The sequence below is a fragment of the Salvelinus fontinalis genome, chromosome 40 (assembly GCF_029448725.1).
Source record: "Salvelinus fontinalis isolate EN_2023a chromosome 40, ASM2944872v1, whole genome shotgun sequence".
NCBI lineage: Eukaryota > Metazoa > Chordata > Actinopteri > Salmoniformes > Salmonidae > Salvelinus > Salvelinus fontinalis.
The window spans coordinates 28338602-28355825 of NC_074704.1; the positions used below are offsets into that span (position 1 = coordinate 28338602).

The following is a 17224-nucleotide window of genomic DNA, read 5'->3' on the forward strand; positions in this document are numbered from 1 at the left end:
CACGGTAGTCTTTTGGTTTCTCTTCATCTAAAAAGAGAAATAAATCGTTCGAAATAACAAACTGAATTTATTTACAAATTAGTAAGAATGTCTCACCCCATGTTCAAGAATGGCCTTTTTCCCTTTATTCAGATTACAAATGCTCACTTTTGATTATTTGAAATGAAATCATATCCAACATATCCTTTTTTTTAAACAAGCCATAAAGTTAGATGCAATTTCAGTAAATACATTTTTAAAAATTGAAAAAAGTAATGAACTTGTCTGTCGGCCCTGGATTAAAGACCAAAATTGGTTAAAGAAAATTGTGATGAATAAAAATATACACCACCGTCTCTTGCGCATGTAATTTTCCTTTCATAATGCGTTCTTATTTACAAAGCGACTATTAACCCTCCATTATTATTAGATTAAGCCCCGTAGGGGAAATCTGGTCTGTGAGAATATCTAACGAAAAATGCCCCTTATATGTTCATTTTGAATCCCTCAATCCTCTAAATGTAATTATTGGCGGAGAGTCAGGCCGCATTGGCGTTGTTGAAGAGGGCGAGGAACGCGATGGTGTCACAATCCATGCCAGGCAAACATGCAGTTGTTGCAACTAAAATGTAGTTGAAATAAACAAGTTCGATCGGGTTTAAATCAGGAGACCTACAAAATATTTGTAGATATACTGTAGGCCTACCGTAGGCGACATGAGTCTCACTAGTGTTGAGTAATGTGCTGTTAAAAGTGGTGCAGGTCTTATTTAATTAATTAATTTTTATTTAACCTTTTATTTTACTTCATGAAGGTCTACTTACGGTACTCTGCTGGCATCTTGACCCAGTTTACGCCCTCATTTTCAATGCAAACCATAACGAATTACTGTGGGAATAAATGGAAGAGGCAAGTGGAAGGGGGGGAAAAGTAAGGAACTTCTCTGTCGGCCCTGGAGGCCTTTGGCTATTAGCAGGACAATAGACACGACGTTGTCCCAAAACCACCTCTCTCACCAGCTTTGATCCGGGCCTGCAGTAACCAAAGTTCTTAGATTGTCAGAAGAATTATTGGGTCAACTAGAGAACAGTTCAAAACAAGAGAACACACATGGTTAATGTTCTGGGGGGGGGGGGAATAAATATATATTTGAAAAAATGTCTTACAGAGCCTTTCCATAAGTCCACTTAAGTTTATTCAACTGTCTTCTGACTGTGATTAGAGCGATGTTGATTGCCTTTGCCGATCGCTCGTCATCTTCAACCATCAGTGAGTCCATCTTAGAGTCCACCAAATGCATTGTTTTCTAATAAGGTCACAGTTATGAAAACTTAGGACACTAAAGAGGCCTTTCTGCTGAAATCCCCAGGGTCCCTACTCATCTGCGTGAACGTGCCTTAGGCATGCTGCAAGGAGGCATGAGGACTGCCGATATGGCCAGGAAGAAGCCACTGCTCCAAAACCGCGATTAAAAAGGCAGACTATGGTTTGCAACTGCACATGGGGGACAAAGATCGTACTTTTTGGAGAAATGTCCTCTGCTCTGATGAAACAAAAATAGAACTGTTTTGCCATAATGACCATTGTTATGTTTGGAGGGAAAAGGGGGAGGCTTGCAAGCCGAAGAACACCATCCCAACCGTGAAGTATGGGGGTGGCAGCATCATGTTGTGGGGGTGCTTTGCTGCAGGAGGGACTGGTGCACTTCACAAAATGGAATGGCACAATGAGCAAGGAAAATTATGTGGATATATTGAAGCAACATCTCAAAACGTCAGGAGGTTAAAGCTTGTTTGCAAATGGGTTTTCTTAATGGACAATGACTCCAAGCATACTTCAAAAGTTGTGGCAAAATGGCTTAAGGTTGACAAAGTAAAGGTATTGGAGTGGCCATCACAAAGCCCTGACCTCAACCCTGTAGAACATTTTTAGGCAGAACTGATAAAGCGTGTGCTAGCAAGGAGGCCTACAAACCTGACTCAGTTACACCAGCTCTTCAGGAGGAATGGGCCAAAATTCACCCAACTTATTGTGGAAGGTTACCCAAAACGTTTGACCCAAGTTAAACAATTTAAAGGCAATTCTACCAAATACTAATTGAGTGTACGTAAAATTCTGACCCACTGGGAATGTGATGAAAGAAATAATAGCTTAAATAAATAATTCTCAACTATTATTCTGACAATTCATATTCTTAAAATAAAGTGGTGGTCCTAACTGACCTAAAACAGGGAATTTTTACTAGGATTAAATGTCAGGAATTGTGAAACTGAGTTAAAATGTCTTTGGCTAAGGTGTATGTACACTTCTGACTGTGTGTGTGTGTATATGTATAAACTCAGCAAAAAAAGAAACATACTCTCACTGTCAACTGTGTTTATTTTCAGAAAACTTAACATGTGTAAATATTTGTTTGAACATAACAAGATTCAACAACTGAGACATAAACTGAACAAGTTCCACAGACATGTGACGAGCAGAAATGGAATGTGTCCCTGAACACAGGAGGTGTCAAAATAAAAAGTAACAGTCAGTATCTTGAGATCCGGGCTCTTCGCTGGCCATGGCAGAACACTGACATTCCTGTCTTGCAATACGTCACGCACAGAACGAGCAGTATGGCTGGTGGCATTGTCATGCTGGAGGATCATGTCATGATGAGCCTGCAGGAAGGGTACCACATGAGGGAGGATGTCGTTTTCCCTGTAACGCTTAGCGTTGAGATTGCCTGCAATGACAACAAGCTCAGTCCCATGATGCTGTGACACACTGCCCCAGACCATGACGGACCCTTCACCTCCAAATCGATCCCGCTCCAGTGTACAGGCCTTGGTGTAATGCTCATTCCTTCGATGATAAAAGCGAATCCGACCATCACCCCTGGTGAGACAAAACCGCGACTCGTCAGTGACAAGCACTTTTTGCCAGTCCTGTCTGGTCCAGCGACGATGGGTTTGTGTCCATAGGTGACATTGTTGTCGGTGATGTCTGGTGAGGACCTGCCTACAACAGGCCTTCAAGGCCTCAGTCCAGCCTCTCTCAGCCTATTTCGGACAGTATGAGCACTGATGGAGGGACTGTGCGTTCCTGGTGTAACTCAGGCAGTTGTTGTTGCCATCCTGTCATTGTCCTACAGGTAAGATCTTCGAATATACCGATCCTGTGCAGGTCTTGTCACACGTGGTTTGCCACTGCGAGGACGATCAGCTGTCCGTCCTGTCTCCCTGTAGAGCTGTCTTTGGCGTCTCACAGTACGGACATTGCAATTTATTGCCTTGGCCACATCTGCAGTCCTCATGCCTCCTTGCAGCATGCCTAAGGCACTTTCACGCAGATGAGCAGGGGCCCTGGGCATCTTTCTTTTGGTGTTTTTCAGAGTCAGTAGAAAGGCCTCTTTAGTGTCCAAAGTTTTCTGTGACCTTAATTGCCTACCGTCTGTAAGCTGTTAGTGTCTTAATGACCGTTCCACAGGTGCATGTTCATGGTTCATTCAACAAGCATGTGAAATCCATTTATAATGGAGATCTCTGAAGTTATTTGGAATTTTACGAATTATCTTTGAAAGACAGTGTCCTGAAAAGGGGACGTTTATTTTTTTTTACAAATCTTGATTAGATCATTTTCAACCTACTGAGTCAATACATGTTAGAATCACCTGAGGCTGTGAGTCTTTCTGGGTAAGTCTAAGAGCTTTGCAGACCTGGATTGTACAATATTTGCACATTATTCAAAAGATTCTTCAAGCTCTGAAGTTGGTGGTTGATCATTGCTAGACATCCATTTTCAATTCTTGTCATAAATCGGCTTAAAAATCTATGTCTAACTAGGCCACTCAGGAACATGCAATGTTGTCTTGGTAAGCAACTCCAGTGTATATTTGGTCTTGTGAAAGGTGAATTTGTCTCCCAGTGTCTGTTGGAAAGTAGACTGAACCAAGTTTTCCTCTAGGATTTTGCCTGTGCTTAGCTATATTCCTACACTCTTTTTATTTATAAAAAAATTAACTTCCCTTGTCCTTGCCTGAGACGAGCATACCCATAACATGATGCAGCCACCACCATACTTGCAAATATGAAGAGTGGTACTCAGTGATGTGTTGGATTTTCCCAAAACATAAACCTTTTGTATTCAGGACAAAGTTAATTTCTTTGCAACATTGTGTGAAGTATTACTTTAGTGCCTTACTGGAAACAGGATGCATGTTTTTGAATATTTCTATTCTGTACAGGCTTCCCTCTTCACTATGTTATTTAGGTTAGTGTTGTCGAGTAACTACAATGTTGATCCATCCTCAGTTATCTCCTAAATGAAATCAAATGTTATTTGTCACATACACTTGTTTAGCAGATGTTATTGCAGTGATTTCAAGTCTATGTACATAGGGCAGCAGCCTCTGTGCTAGTGATGGCTATTTAACACTGATGGCCTTGAGAAACTGCTTTTCAGTCTCTTGGTTCCAGCTTTGATGTACCTGTACTGACTTCGCCTTCTGGATGATAGCGGGGTGAACAGGCAGTGGCTCAGTGGTTGTTGTCCTTGATGATCTTTTTGGCCTTCCTGTAGTAGTTTTCCCCCAGTGAGGCGTTGGGCAGACCACACCATCCTCTGGAGAGCCCTGCGGTTGCGGGCTGTGCAGTTGCCATACCAGGCGTGATACAGCCCGACAGGATGCTCTCAATTGTGCATCTGTAAAAGTTTGAGGGTTTTAGGTGCCAAGCCAAAAATTTTCAGCCTCCTGAGGTTGATGTGGCGCTGTTGCGCTTTCTTCACCACACTGTCTGTGATGTGTACGCCGAGGAACTTTAAGCTTTCCACTTTCTCCACTGCGGTCCCGTCGATGTGGATAGGGGGTGCTCCCTCTGCTGTTTCCTGAAGTCCACGATCAGCTCCTTTTGTTTTGTTGATGTTGGGTGTGAGGTTATTTTCCTGGCACCACACTCCCAGGGCCCTCACCTCCTCCCTCTAGGCTGTCTCGTCATTGTTCGTAATCAGCCCTACTGCTGTAGTAGTCTGCAAATTTGATGATTTGAGTTGGAGGCGTGCGTAGCCACACAGTCATGGGTGAACACGGAATACAGGAGGGGGCTTAGCACGCATCCTTGTGGGGCCCCAGTGTTGAGGATCAGCGAAGTGGAGGTGTTGTTTCATACCTTCACGTCCAGTTGGCAGCCCGTCAGGAAGTCTAGGACCCAGTTGCACAGGGCGGGGTTCAGACCCAGGGCCTCAAGCTTAGTGATGAGCTTAGGGCAGTGTAGTGCAATGGCAATTGCATCATCTGTGGATCTATTGAGCCGGTAAGCACATTTAAGTGAGTCTAGGGTGTCAGGTAAGGTAGAGGTGATATGATCCTTGACTAGTTTCTCAAAGCATTTCATAAAGACATAAGTGAGTGCTACGGGGCGATAGTCATTTTGTTCAGTTACCAATGCTTTTTTGGGTACAGGAAGAACGGTGGACATCTTGAGCATGTGGGGACAGCAGTCTGGAATAGGGAGAGATTGAAAATGTCCGTAAACACTCCATCCAGCTGGTCTCCGCATGCTCTGAGGACGCGGCTATGATCCTTGACTGGGCCGGCTGCCTTGCGAGAGTTAACATGCTTAAATGTCTTACTCAAGTCGGCCACGAAGAAGGAGAGCCCACAGTCTTTGGTAGTGGGCCGCGTCGGTGGCACTGTGCTATCCTCAAAGAGGGCGAAGGTGTTTAGCTTGTCCGGAAGCAAGACGTCGGTGTCCACGACGTGGCTGGATTTCTCTTTGTAGTCCATGGCTGTCTGTAGACCCTCCCACATACATCTATTGCCTGAGCTGTTGAATTGCGACTCCACTTTGTCTCTTTACTAATGTTTTGCCTGTTTGACTGCCTTACGGAGGGAATAACTACCCTGTTTGTATTCAACCATATTCCCAGTCACCTTGCCATGGTTAAATGTGATGATTTGCGCTTTCAGTTTTCCCGCGAATGCTGCCATCTATCCACGGTTTCTGGTTAGGGAAGGTTTTAATAGTCACAGTGGGTACAACATTGATACGGTGACTGAGTTCATCAGGAAATGTATCAGTGTGTATTAATTTATGTTATTCTTAGAGGCTACCCGAAACATATCCCAGTCCGTTTGATCAAAACAATCTTGAAGCATGGATTTCCGATTGGTCAAACAAGCGTTGAATAGTCCTTAGCACAGGTCCTTCCTGTTTGAGTTTATGCTTCTAGGAAGGGAGGACCAAAATGGAGCCGTGATCAGATTTGCCGACGGGAGGGCCTTGTAGGCATCCCGGAAGTTGGAGTAGCAGTGGTCGAGTGTTTTAGCAGCGCGAGTACTACAGTCAATGTGTTGATAGACCTTTGGCTGCGTTTTTCTCAGATTTGCTTTGTTAAAATCTCCAGCTACAATAAATGCGGCCTTAGGATATGTGGCTCCAGTTTGCATAAAGTCCAGTGAAGTTCTTTGAGGGCCGCCATGGTATCGACTTGAGGGGGAATATACACACACGGCTGTGACTATAACCGAAGAGAATTCTCTTGGATGGTAATACGGTCGGCATTTAATTGAGGTATTCTAGGCCGGGTGAACAAAAGGTGTTGAGTTCCTGTACGTTAACACAATCACGCCATGAGTAGTTAATCATGAAACATACACCCGTGCCCTTCTTCCCGGAGAGATATTTATTTCTGTCTGCGCGATGAACTGAGAACCCAACTGGCTGTACGGAGTCAGACGGTATATCTCAAGAGTGCCATGTTTCCTTGAAACAGAGTATGTTACAATCCCTGATGTCTCTCTGGATGGAAATCCTCGCCCTGAGCTCGTCAACTTTATTATCCAGAGACTGAACATTAGCGACTAATATACTCAGATGAAGAATATACTCTTCAAGAATATACTCTTGAATCAGTTCAATTGCCCTGGGGGGTATGAACAAAGGGTCCGGTGAGGGAAAGTTGTATTCCTGGTCGTAATGCTGGTGAGTTACCACCGCTCTGATTTCCAAAAGTTCTTCCCGGCTGTATTTAATAACACACATTTCCTGGGCTAATAATGTAAGAAATAACACAAAAAAACAAATACTGTAAAGTTTCCTATCTGTCGGCGCCATTTTCATTAATGGCTCTCACGGACATTCGATTCCGTAAATGTTCTAAAATCACTGTTGGCCTCATGGTGAAATCCCTGAGCGGTTTCCTTCTTCTCCGGCAACTGAGTTAGGAAGGATACCTGTATCTTTGTAGTGACTGTGTGTATTGATAACTGCACCATGCTCAAAGTGATATTCAATGTCTGCTTTATTTTTTTACCCATCTACCTACCAATAGGTGCCCTTTGCGAACCATTGGAAAACCTTGCTGGTGTTTGTGGTTTAATCTGTGCTTGAAATTCACTACTTGACTGGGGGACCTTACTAATTGTATGTGTGGGGTACAGAGATGGGGTAGTCATTTAAAAATCATGTTGAACTTCTATTTTTGCACAAGGTGAGTCCATGCAACTTATTATGTGACTTGTTAAGCACATGTTTACTCTTGAATTTATTTAGGCTTGCCTTATAACAAAAGGTTAAATACTTATTGACCCAAGACATTTCAGCTTTTTTAAAATTAATTTGTAAACATTTCTCAAAACAATTCCACTTTGAAGTTATGGGGTATTGATCAGTGACACAAAATCAAAATTCAAAAAAATGTGTAAAAACTCATGGGGTGTGAATACTTTCTGAAGTCACAGTAAAAAGTCCTGAATGTTGCAAGTAGGACTGTCTGTCATATATTAATTTATTCATTCATTCTAGCTGTTCTACACAGTATATCTGAAAGTGTTGTAATCCTCCTGCGCAGGGCCTGGTTACTGATGTCTGTGTTCTACACTTCAGGAAGTGGCAATGTTATGAAACAGAAAAAGGATTGATTGGACTGCTTTTGAAGTGACTCAATAAACAAAATAGACATTTTGTGTTGTCCAAAAAAAAAATCTGTTTCGGTTCTTACTAAAGGTATTGGCCACTTTTCTCACAATACCTATACTGACCAATAGAGGGAGACGTTGAACTGTGTTGTGGAATTGGTCACTTATTGAAAATCCAGGATGAACCGGTGATGCTTAACAAAATGTCTCCCCCCATGCCAAATACTTTGAAATTATATTAAAGGGGCAATCTGCAGTTGAAACAATAAAGTTTTGGGTAAAAGCTGTGGGATGGGTATGGAGAAATGTAGAAAGGCCAGTATGAGGTTTTGCACACAGGCTAGAATGAAGTGTGGCTGTAGAGATATCTGTAGAGTTCTCAAACCACGAGAAGTAAAATTCCAAGGAGAGGCAAAGATTGACTTAATTTAGACCATGCTTCAAAGAATACAAAAGGTTGAAGTTCTGAAAGACCTAAACTTTTTTGCACTTTTACGTTTTTGTACTCTTTCACCTATTGCCCCTTTAAATAAGGAATGATAGCAGTCTAAAATGTAAAGCCTAACTAACACCTAACCATAGATGCTTTGAGTGACCAAGCAACCTTTAAAAAAAAAAAAACATGCCTCTTTTTGGATACTTGAAGAATATTCCACTTATATTCTTTTAGACCTTTTTTGCTCTGAGCTCCTAGTGCTCTTTGTTTTAGAAATATACACATATACATTCATGTGCAGCAACAACAGAATTACTGTGGTTGACATCATTTTAAGAACACAGGTTATACAATTCTTAGCGAATTACCTTGCATCACCGTCTCACATGACTTAATTGCTATTCAAGTACCTGTTGTGCCCAATTGCTGTTCAAAGATGTGTACCGGTAACTAAAACGCTTGAAGGAATTCTTCCCCTGCACATTCTGCATTCTGTGGACCATTTAGGCCGACACCGTTTACATTAGTTTGAAAGTACAGTGGTCGGATTGTACAGTAGTTAAACCACACTGACCCTGCTTACCCAGGACTCATTTTGCCATGATTCCCGTTCTGTATTCAGGAGGCACTCGGGTACAATATCAACCACCAGTACAGTAGGTGGACGCGTACATTGTGGACTCATTTTCCCATAATTCCTCTCCCTTGTTCAGGAGGTACTAGGGTACAAGATTGACCACCAGGTGTCAGTGTACATCGTGGCCGTGTTGGAGTACATCTCAGCAGACATCCTGAAGCTGGCAGGGAACTACGTGAGGAACATCCGCCATTACGAGATCTCCCAGCAGGACATCACCGTGGCCATGTGTGCCGATAAGGTGAGAGGAACGCCTGTGTTGTGCATCACAGTGTGTTGTAATGCGTTATGAAGAGGGTCTTTAACATCGGCTACAATGAGATCTCCCAGCAGGACATCACTGGCCATATATGCCAATAAACAATTTCTAGTTATATAAGTGTTATTCTTCAAGATTCAATGACTACCAATCCCAGATTGTCCCTTTTTGTTGCTGTGAGTATGCAATTAGATTAGCTTGTAAATGCTATTGATCTTGTTGGCCTTAGTATGGCTGGTGGTGTGTGATGGTGAGAAGGCCCAGGAACCACACTGACTGGCCGATATTCCACTACAGCTGGAGTCCATAGGGTCATTTCTGAACATAAGCTGATGAAGAATGCCAGCTGTGTGTGTGTGTGTGTGTGTGTGTGTGTGTGTGTGTGTGTGTGTGTGTGTGTGTGTGTGTGTGCGTGTGCGTGTGCGTGCGTGTGTGTGCTCGCGCTTCTAAGCTTTGGTCTCTCAGGATCTATTTCAATTCAAGAAGTAAACTGAAATTTATAAAAAAAAAACTGTAAACTGAATTTTCTTTATAGACAATTACTGAAGAAAATTGGAATTTGAATTTCAGTTTACCTCCTGAATTGACTGAACTAAAATGAATTGACTCCAACCTGGTATCTATGCTGATGTCCCTCCTGTGTGACTATTCAACCAATAATTATTTATTTTTATGTAACTAGGCAAGTCAGTTGAGAACAAATTCTTATTTACAATGACGGCCTACACCGGCCAAACCCGGACGACGCTGGGCCAATTGTGCGCCACACTACGGGACTCCCAATCACAGCCGGATATGAAACAGCCAGGATTTGAACCAGGGACTGTAGTGACGCCTCTTGCACTGAGATGCAGCGCCTTAGACCGCTGCGCCACTTGGGAGCAAAAAGTATCTTTTTGAGTAATTGGTAAGAATATGTCTGGCCGCTTCTATCCCCTCCCCCCCATCTCCAGGTTCTGATGGACATGTTCCACCAGGATGAGGAGGACATCAGTGGTTTCCCCCTGATGGACGAGGAGCCATCCACCAATGAGGAGCAGACCTACTACGACCTGGTCAAGACCTTCATGGCCGAGGTCCGACAGTACCTGCGCGACCTCAACCTCATCATCAAGGTGTTCCGCGAGCCCTTCGCCTCCGACGCCGTGCTTTTCCCCCACCATGTGAGTAGTGATGGCGGTAGATGGAGATAGACACACACACACACACACACACACACACTTGCGCATACATGCACACACGTGTGCAACGATGGTCTTCCGTCATGACTTTGTTTGACTCTACTTTAGTCTTTTTACACTACTTCTCCCCTCTCTACCACCACTCTCTCACTTCTCTACTGCCCCCTTCCTGCATTACTGTGCTCCCCATCTCCCCCTTCCACCCATCTCTCTATCACCCCCCCCCTTCTCCCAACTCTCTCGCTGCCTCCCTCCCGTTCCTTAATTCCCTGTCTCCCATCCTCTCTCTCGCCCTCTCTACTACCCCCTGCAGGACGTGGAGAACATCTTCAGCCGCATCGTGGACATCCACGAGGTCACCCTTAAGCTGCTGGGCCTTATTGAAGACACGGTGGAGATGACAGATGAGGGGAGCCCACACCCGCTGGTGGGCAGCTGCTTTGAAGACCTGGCCGAGGTCGGTGTGTGTTTGTGTGGGGGTGTGTTTGTGGGTGGGTGGGTGCATGTGTGTATATGTGGTGTTTGTGGGAGCCCAGCTTGTTTGTGATGAGCAGCTGCTTCAAAGACCTAGCCATGGTAGGTGTGTGGTTGGGGGGATTGTTATGCATGTGTGTGTGAAGCTGTCTGTTAAGAAATTGATGTCTGCAAAAAAGTATGTTTGTGGGGATATGTGTGTGTTTACAAGCATATATATTGTGTGGGTGGGTGGGCTGTTTCTGCAAATAAATTGCTCCCAGGCACCCAAAGACAGCTAAGGCTTAGGCATTAGCTTGGGGAGCTAACATGAGTTTTCAGGTACCAGGCAAGGTTGCTCATTACACAAGTGTGGTTCACTGAACCACTTCTGTTACTCTTACACCCGTGTCTGAAAATACATTGCTCCTGTGCACCACAAGGCTGTGTTAGTCCGCCGAGCTTAAGCCTCGGACCTAGACATTAGCTCAGGGAGCTAACGCAAGTCTTCAGGTCCCAGGCAAGGTTACTTGTCCTTCACAGACCCCACTTACACCCTACGGTTGTGGCCAGTGTCAGCAGCACGACTGTTAAAGCACATGACATTTGATACAGCTTTCTTTTTTATTTCCAGGAGCTGGCCTTCGACCCCTACGAGACGTATGCTCAAGACATCCTGCGGACTGGCTTCCACGATCACTTCCTCAACCAGTTGTCTAAACCGGGAGCTGCCTTCTACCTCCAGGTCCGAGACCACAGCCCCCAGCCTATTGACCCCACTCCCAAGCCTGCTCATTACTCCCCCAGCCTATTGACCACACTCCCAAGCCTGCTCATTACTCCCCCAGCCTACTGACCCCACTCCCAAGCCTGCTCATTACTCCCCCAGCCTGCTGACCCCACTCCCAAGCCTGCTCATTACTCCCCCAGCCTGCTGACCCCACTCTCAAGCCTGCTCATGACTCCCCCAGCCTACCGACCCCACTCCCAAGCCTGCTCATGACTCCCCCAGCCTGCTGACCCCACTCCCAAGCCTGCTCATTACTCCCCCAGCCTACTGACCCCACTCCCAAGCCTGCTCATTACTCCCCCAGCCTACTGACCACACTCCCAAGCCTGCTCATTACTCCCCCAGCCTACTGACCCCACTCCCAAGCCTGCTCATGACTCCCCCAGCCTGCTGACCCCACTCCCAAGCCTGCTCATTACTCCCCCAGCCTACTGACCCCACTCCCAAGCCTGCTCATTACTCCCCCAGCCTACTGACCACACTCCCAAGCCTGCTCATTACTCCCCCAGCCTACTGACCACACTCCCAAGCCTGCTCATGACTCCCCCAGCCTACTGACCCCACTCCCAAGCCTGCTCATGACTCCCCCAGCCTACTGACCCCACTCCCAAGCCTGCTCATTACTCCCCCAGCCTACTGACCCCACTCCCAAGCCTGCTCATTACTCCCCCAGCCTACTGACTACACTCCCAAGCCTGCTCATTACTCCCCCAGCCTACTGACCCCACTCCCAAGCCTGCTCATTACTCCCCCAGGCTACTGACCACACTCCCAAGCCTGCTCATTACTCCCCCAGGCTACTGACCACACTCCCAAGCCTGCTCATTACTCCCCCAGGCTACTGACCACACTCCCAAGCCTGCTCATTACTCCCCCAGCCTACTTACCCCACTCCCAAGCCTGCTCATTACTCCCCCAGCCTACTGACCACCCCCCCAAGCCTGCTCATGACTCCCCCAGCCTACTGACCACCCCCCCAAGCCTGCTCATGACTCCCCCAGCCTACTGACCACACTCCCAAGTCTGCTCATGACTCCCCCAGCCTACTGACCCCACTCCCAAGCCTGCTCATTACTCCCCCAGCCTACTGACCCCACTCCCAAGCCTGTTCATTACTCCCCCAGCCTACTGACCACTCCTTATCATAACCCCAAAGTCAGGCTTGGTTACTCCATTGTTGATGTTTATGTCGTCATAGGAGACGTTGTAAACAACTGATGTATTCAAATGATGTTTTAAAGTTCTGAGTTGCTCTGATGGAATGTAAGTAATCGCGTACTCCAAATATTATTGGTCACGTGCTATTTACATGTGAATTTCATTGGAAGCATTTGCTCATGAACTTTTTTTTGTTGGTTGCCATTCTTGGATGTGCATCTGACACAGTTTGGCATTAAATTATGACTGTAAGGGCAACCAGGCAAGGTCCACGCCAGGAAGGCCCAGAAAGAGAAATACATTGAGAGTCAAGATGAAAGTGGACATTTTAAGCCCTTTTCTAGACCTGTACATGCCTCATGTACACGTTTTTGATTTGTGAACCGTACATGATACAAGACAGTGTCTTGGTGTCAGTGTGCTCCAAAATTTTTATTAGAATGAATGTGAACAATTGTATTTCAGAATCGAGACATACTCCTTATTTTAGAGGACACTATAATGAGTATAATTGCATCACGATGTTGGCATCGTGTACAGTTCATGGATCATAAGGTCTTACAGGAGGCATGTATAGGTCTAAAAAGGGCATAAAATATACACTTTAATCATAATTTTAAAAAATTATTGTGATTTATTAAAAAAAAGTACGTCAAACATTCCTCCCAATGCAGTTCCTGTGAGAATTGCCAGAACAATCTGAGATACTAGAAATGTTATTGGCCCTTTCTGGGGTGGATTTTCCCACAAGTAAGACATTTGTTTAAGAATTTCCCTCCCAGACCACTGTTTGCGTATATCACTGGTCTATATACCTTGATAAGATTTGACACTTTATTACCTGCCCAAGTTAACCCTCATCTCCCTCTGTCTCTGACTCCCCAGTCTATATGCGAAGGCTTTAAGGAAGCAGTCCAGTACGTCCTGCCCCGGTTGCTCCTCACGCCGGTCTATCATTGTCTCCACTATTTCGAGATCTTAAAGGTAAGCATGTATGAGGATTCCTAATGCGGTCCTCTGTAGTTCAATTGGTTGAGCACGGCACTTGCATTGCCAGGATTGTGGGTTTCGATTCCCAGGGCCACCCATACGTAAAATGTATGCACGCTGGACTGGAAATCACATTGGATGAAAGAGTCTGCGAAATGGCATATATTATAACGTTTAATAATAATAGTGTATTAGCGAAGGTACTGTATAGGGATCAGAATGCCTTGGATGGATGCAGGGGGCTGGTTTGTCCCCGACGATGATCCACCAGCCCACAGTGGATGTGGAATCTCAATGTTTTTCTTTTCTTTTTTTTCTTAACGTAATGCAGTTCAAAACGACTAAGGGATGGGGCAGGAGAAATGTAACCGCTCTCAAATTCATAGACGGACCTATGGATTCAAGGACGTGAGATCAACATGATCGTTCCTAACCGTGTTTTGAGGCTGTAAAGTGTTTGTTTACAAACAATGGAGTACAACAAGCTTATATTTCGGTTTCTGATAGGGTACGACAGTTGAACTGAGCGCATGAGGCATTTAAAAAATATTTCAAGAATTAATGGGTATATGTCATTCATTTAAAAGTTAAAAATGAATGTATCAATTGCAGATTGCCCCTTAGGAGGTTCCACACTCCTCCTCGTATTGTTTAACTTATTCAGACAGGTTTGAAGTCAGAGAAGGGAGTGTAGGTGGGAGGGACACGGGAGGATGCGACGATTGGTCTCTGGTGGGTAGTCGTGCGTGTGTTTAGAGCAGAAAGTGTTACCGCTGGACCACATGATCTGTACTAGTGTGGAATATCTGCTAAAAGTCACAAGGGCATGAACCGTGTGCCCCCTCCGAGAGAGCCTTAGTGGCGGGCTCCTTGTTCACACTTAAGGCCTAGATTTGGCCCACACAGTCCTTATTCTCCCCTAAGCCTCTTTCCAGCAAGCCATGGAAGTGGCGGCTGCTCCGGAGAGGGCTTTTTTTTTCTACCCCTAGCTTACTTGCTGCGAGTCCACGGTAAAGGGAAAGTGGGTGTGGAGAGGAGTCTCTTTCTGCATAGCCAAAGGGACAGCCATAGGATGCAAACACATGGGTCATGCAACTCCGTGGAAGGTTAGTTCCACTCCGCTGGCATATAGTAGAACACTCCTTCCACGTCGTTCATGATTTCCCATAGAAGGCATAGCCACTCATTGATAATCCTTTACATGTCATGCGTTTGCGCAGGTATACAAGACTATATCAGACCATGGGGCTCCCGAGTGGCGCAGCGGTCCAAGGCACTGCATCTCAGTGTACGAGGTGTCACTACAGTCCCTGGTTCGAATCCAGGCTGCTCAACCACATCCGGCCGTGATTGGGAGTCCCATAGGGCGGCGCACAATTGGCCCAGCGTCGTCCAGGTTTGGCCGGGAGTAGGCCGTCATTGTAAATAAGAATTAGTTCTTAACTGACTTGCCTAGTTAAATAAAAAATATAGAATAATAATATAGACACTGTTGCTACAGATGCAAAAGGTAGGGCCTTCTGTACTTTAACCACAGCATGCTAGCTACCTTATTAGTTTAGAGACTTGAATAAAACTGCAAAGAAGATGACATGGTTTAAGGATAGAGAGAGGACAAACTGACGGTTACTTTATGTCCGCTCACCTAAACACATTTGACTACCAGAGCCATGTACGTCTATATATGGCTTATACATTGCATTCAGAAAGTATTCAGACCCCTTGACTTTTTACACATTTTGTTACGTTACAGCCTTATTCTAAAATGGATTAAATCGTTTTTTCCCCCCTCATACATCTACACACAATACCCCATAATGACTATTCAGACCCTTTACTCAGTACTTTGATGATGCGCCTTTGTCAGCAATTACAACCTTGAGTCTTCTTGGGTACAAGCTTGGCACACCTGTATTTGGGGAGTTTCTCCCATTCTTCTTTGCAAATCTTCTCCAGCTCTGTCAGGTTGGATGGGGAGCGTCACTGCACAGCTATTTTCAGGTCTTTCCAGAGATGTTCGATCGGGTTCAAGTCCGGGCTCTGACTGGACCACTGAAGGAGATTCAGAGATTTGTCCCGAAGCCACTCCTGTGTTGTCGTGGCTGTGTGCTCAGGGTCATTGGAAGGTGAACTTTCACCCCAGTCTGGGATCCTGAGCGCTCTGGAGCAGGTTTTCATCAAGGATCTCTCTGTACTTTGCTCCATTCATCTTTCTCTCGATCCTGACTAGTCTCACAGTCCCTGCCGCTGAACCCCACCATGCTTCACCTTAGGGACCGTCCCAGGTTTCTGCCAGACATGGTGCTTGGCATTCAGGCCAAATAGTTAAATCGTGGTTTCATCAGACCAGACTTGTTTCTCATGGTTTGAGTTTTTAGGTGCCTTTTGGCAAAGTCCAAGCGGGCTGTCATGTGCCTTTTTACTGAGGAGTGGCTTCCGTCTGGCCACTCTAACATAAAGGTCAGATTGGTGGAGGGCTGCAGATATGGTTGTCCTTCTGGAAGATTCTCCCATCTCCACAGAGGAACTCTGGAGCTTTGTCAGAGTGACCAGGCCCTTCTCCCCCGATTGTTCAGTTTGGCTGGGCGGCCAGCTCAAGGAAGAGTCTTGGTGGTTCCAAACTTCTTTCATTTAAGACTGATGGAGGCCACTGTGTTCTTGGGGATCTTCAATGATGCAGTAATTGTTGGGTACCCTTCCCCAGATTTGTGCCTCAACACAATTCTGTCTCGGAGCTCTACAGACAATTCCTTCGACCTCCTGGCTTGGTTTTTGCTCTGACATGCATTGTGAACGGTGGGACCTTCTATAGACAGGTGTGTGCCTTTCCAAATCATGTCCAATCAATTGAATTTACCACAGGTGGACTCCAAGTTGTATAAACATCTCAAGGATGATCAATGGAAACAGGATACACCTGAGCTCAATTTCAAATCTCATAGCAAAAGGGTCTGAATAATAAGGTATTTCTGTTCTTAGTTTTTTTTTTATATACATTTGTTAAAGTTTCTAAAAACCTGTTTTCACTTTGTCATTATGGGGTATTGTGTGTAGATTGATGAGGGGAATATTTTATCAATTTTAGAATAAGGCTGTAAAAAAAATCAAGGGGTCTGAAAAATTGAATGCAGTCGTGGCCAAAAGTTTTGAGAATGACACAAATATAACATTTCACAAAGTCTGCTGCCTCAGTTTGTATGATGGCGATTTGCATATACTCCAGAATGTTCAGATGAATTGCAATTAATTGCAAAGTCCCTCTTTGCCATGCAAATTAACTGAATCCACAAAAAACATTTCCACTGCATTTCAACCCTGCCACAAAAGGACCAGCTGACATCATGTCAGTAATTATCTCGTTAACACAGTGTGAGTGTTGACGAGGACAAGGCTGGAGATCACTCTGTCATGCTGATTGAGTTCGAATAACATACTGGAAGC

The 17224-nt window shown here is 45.0% G+C and overlaps 1 protein-coding gene across 4 annotated transcripts in view; it reads left to right on the top strand.

The window, feature by feature from the left end:
* LOC129839846 (son of sevenless homolog 1-like) overlaps positions 1–17224 on the top strand; it is an 83588-nt gene that overhangs the window by 24461 nt on the left and 41903 nt on the right. For all 4 annotated transcript variants that reach the window (XM_055907517.1, XM_055907518.1, XM_055907519.1 and 1 more), the window contains exons 4-8: positions 9029–9193; positions 10165–10374; positions 10706–10849; positions 11480–11590; positions 13679–13777. In XM_055907517.1, the coding sequence (XP_055763492.1) occupies positions 9029–9193; positions 10165–10374; positions 10706–10849; positions 11480–11590; positions 13679–13777 (729 nt within the window). The remainder of the gene's footprint in view (positions 1–9028; positions 9194–10164; positions 10375–10705; positions 10850–11479; positions 11591–13678; positions 13778–17224) is intronic.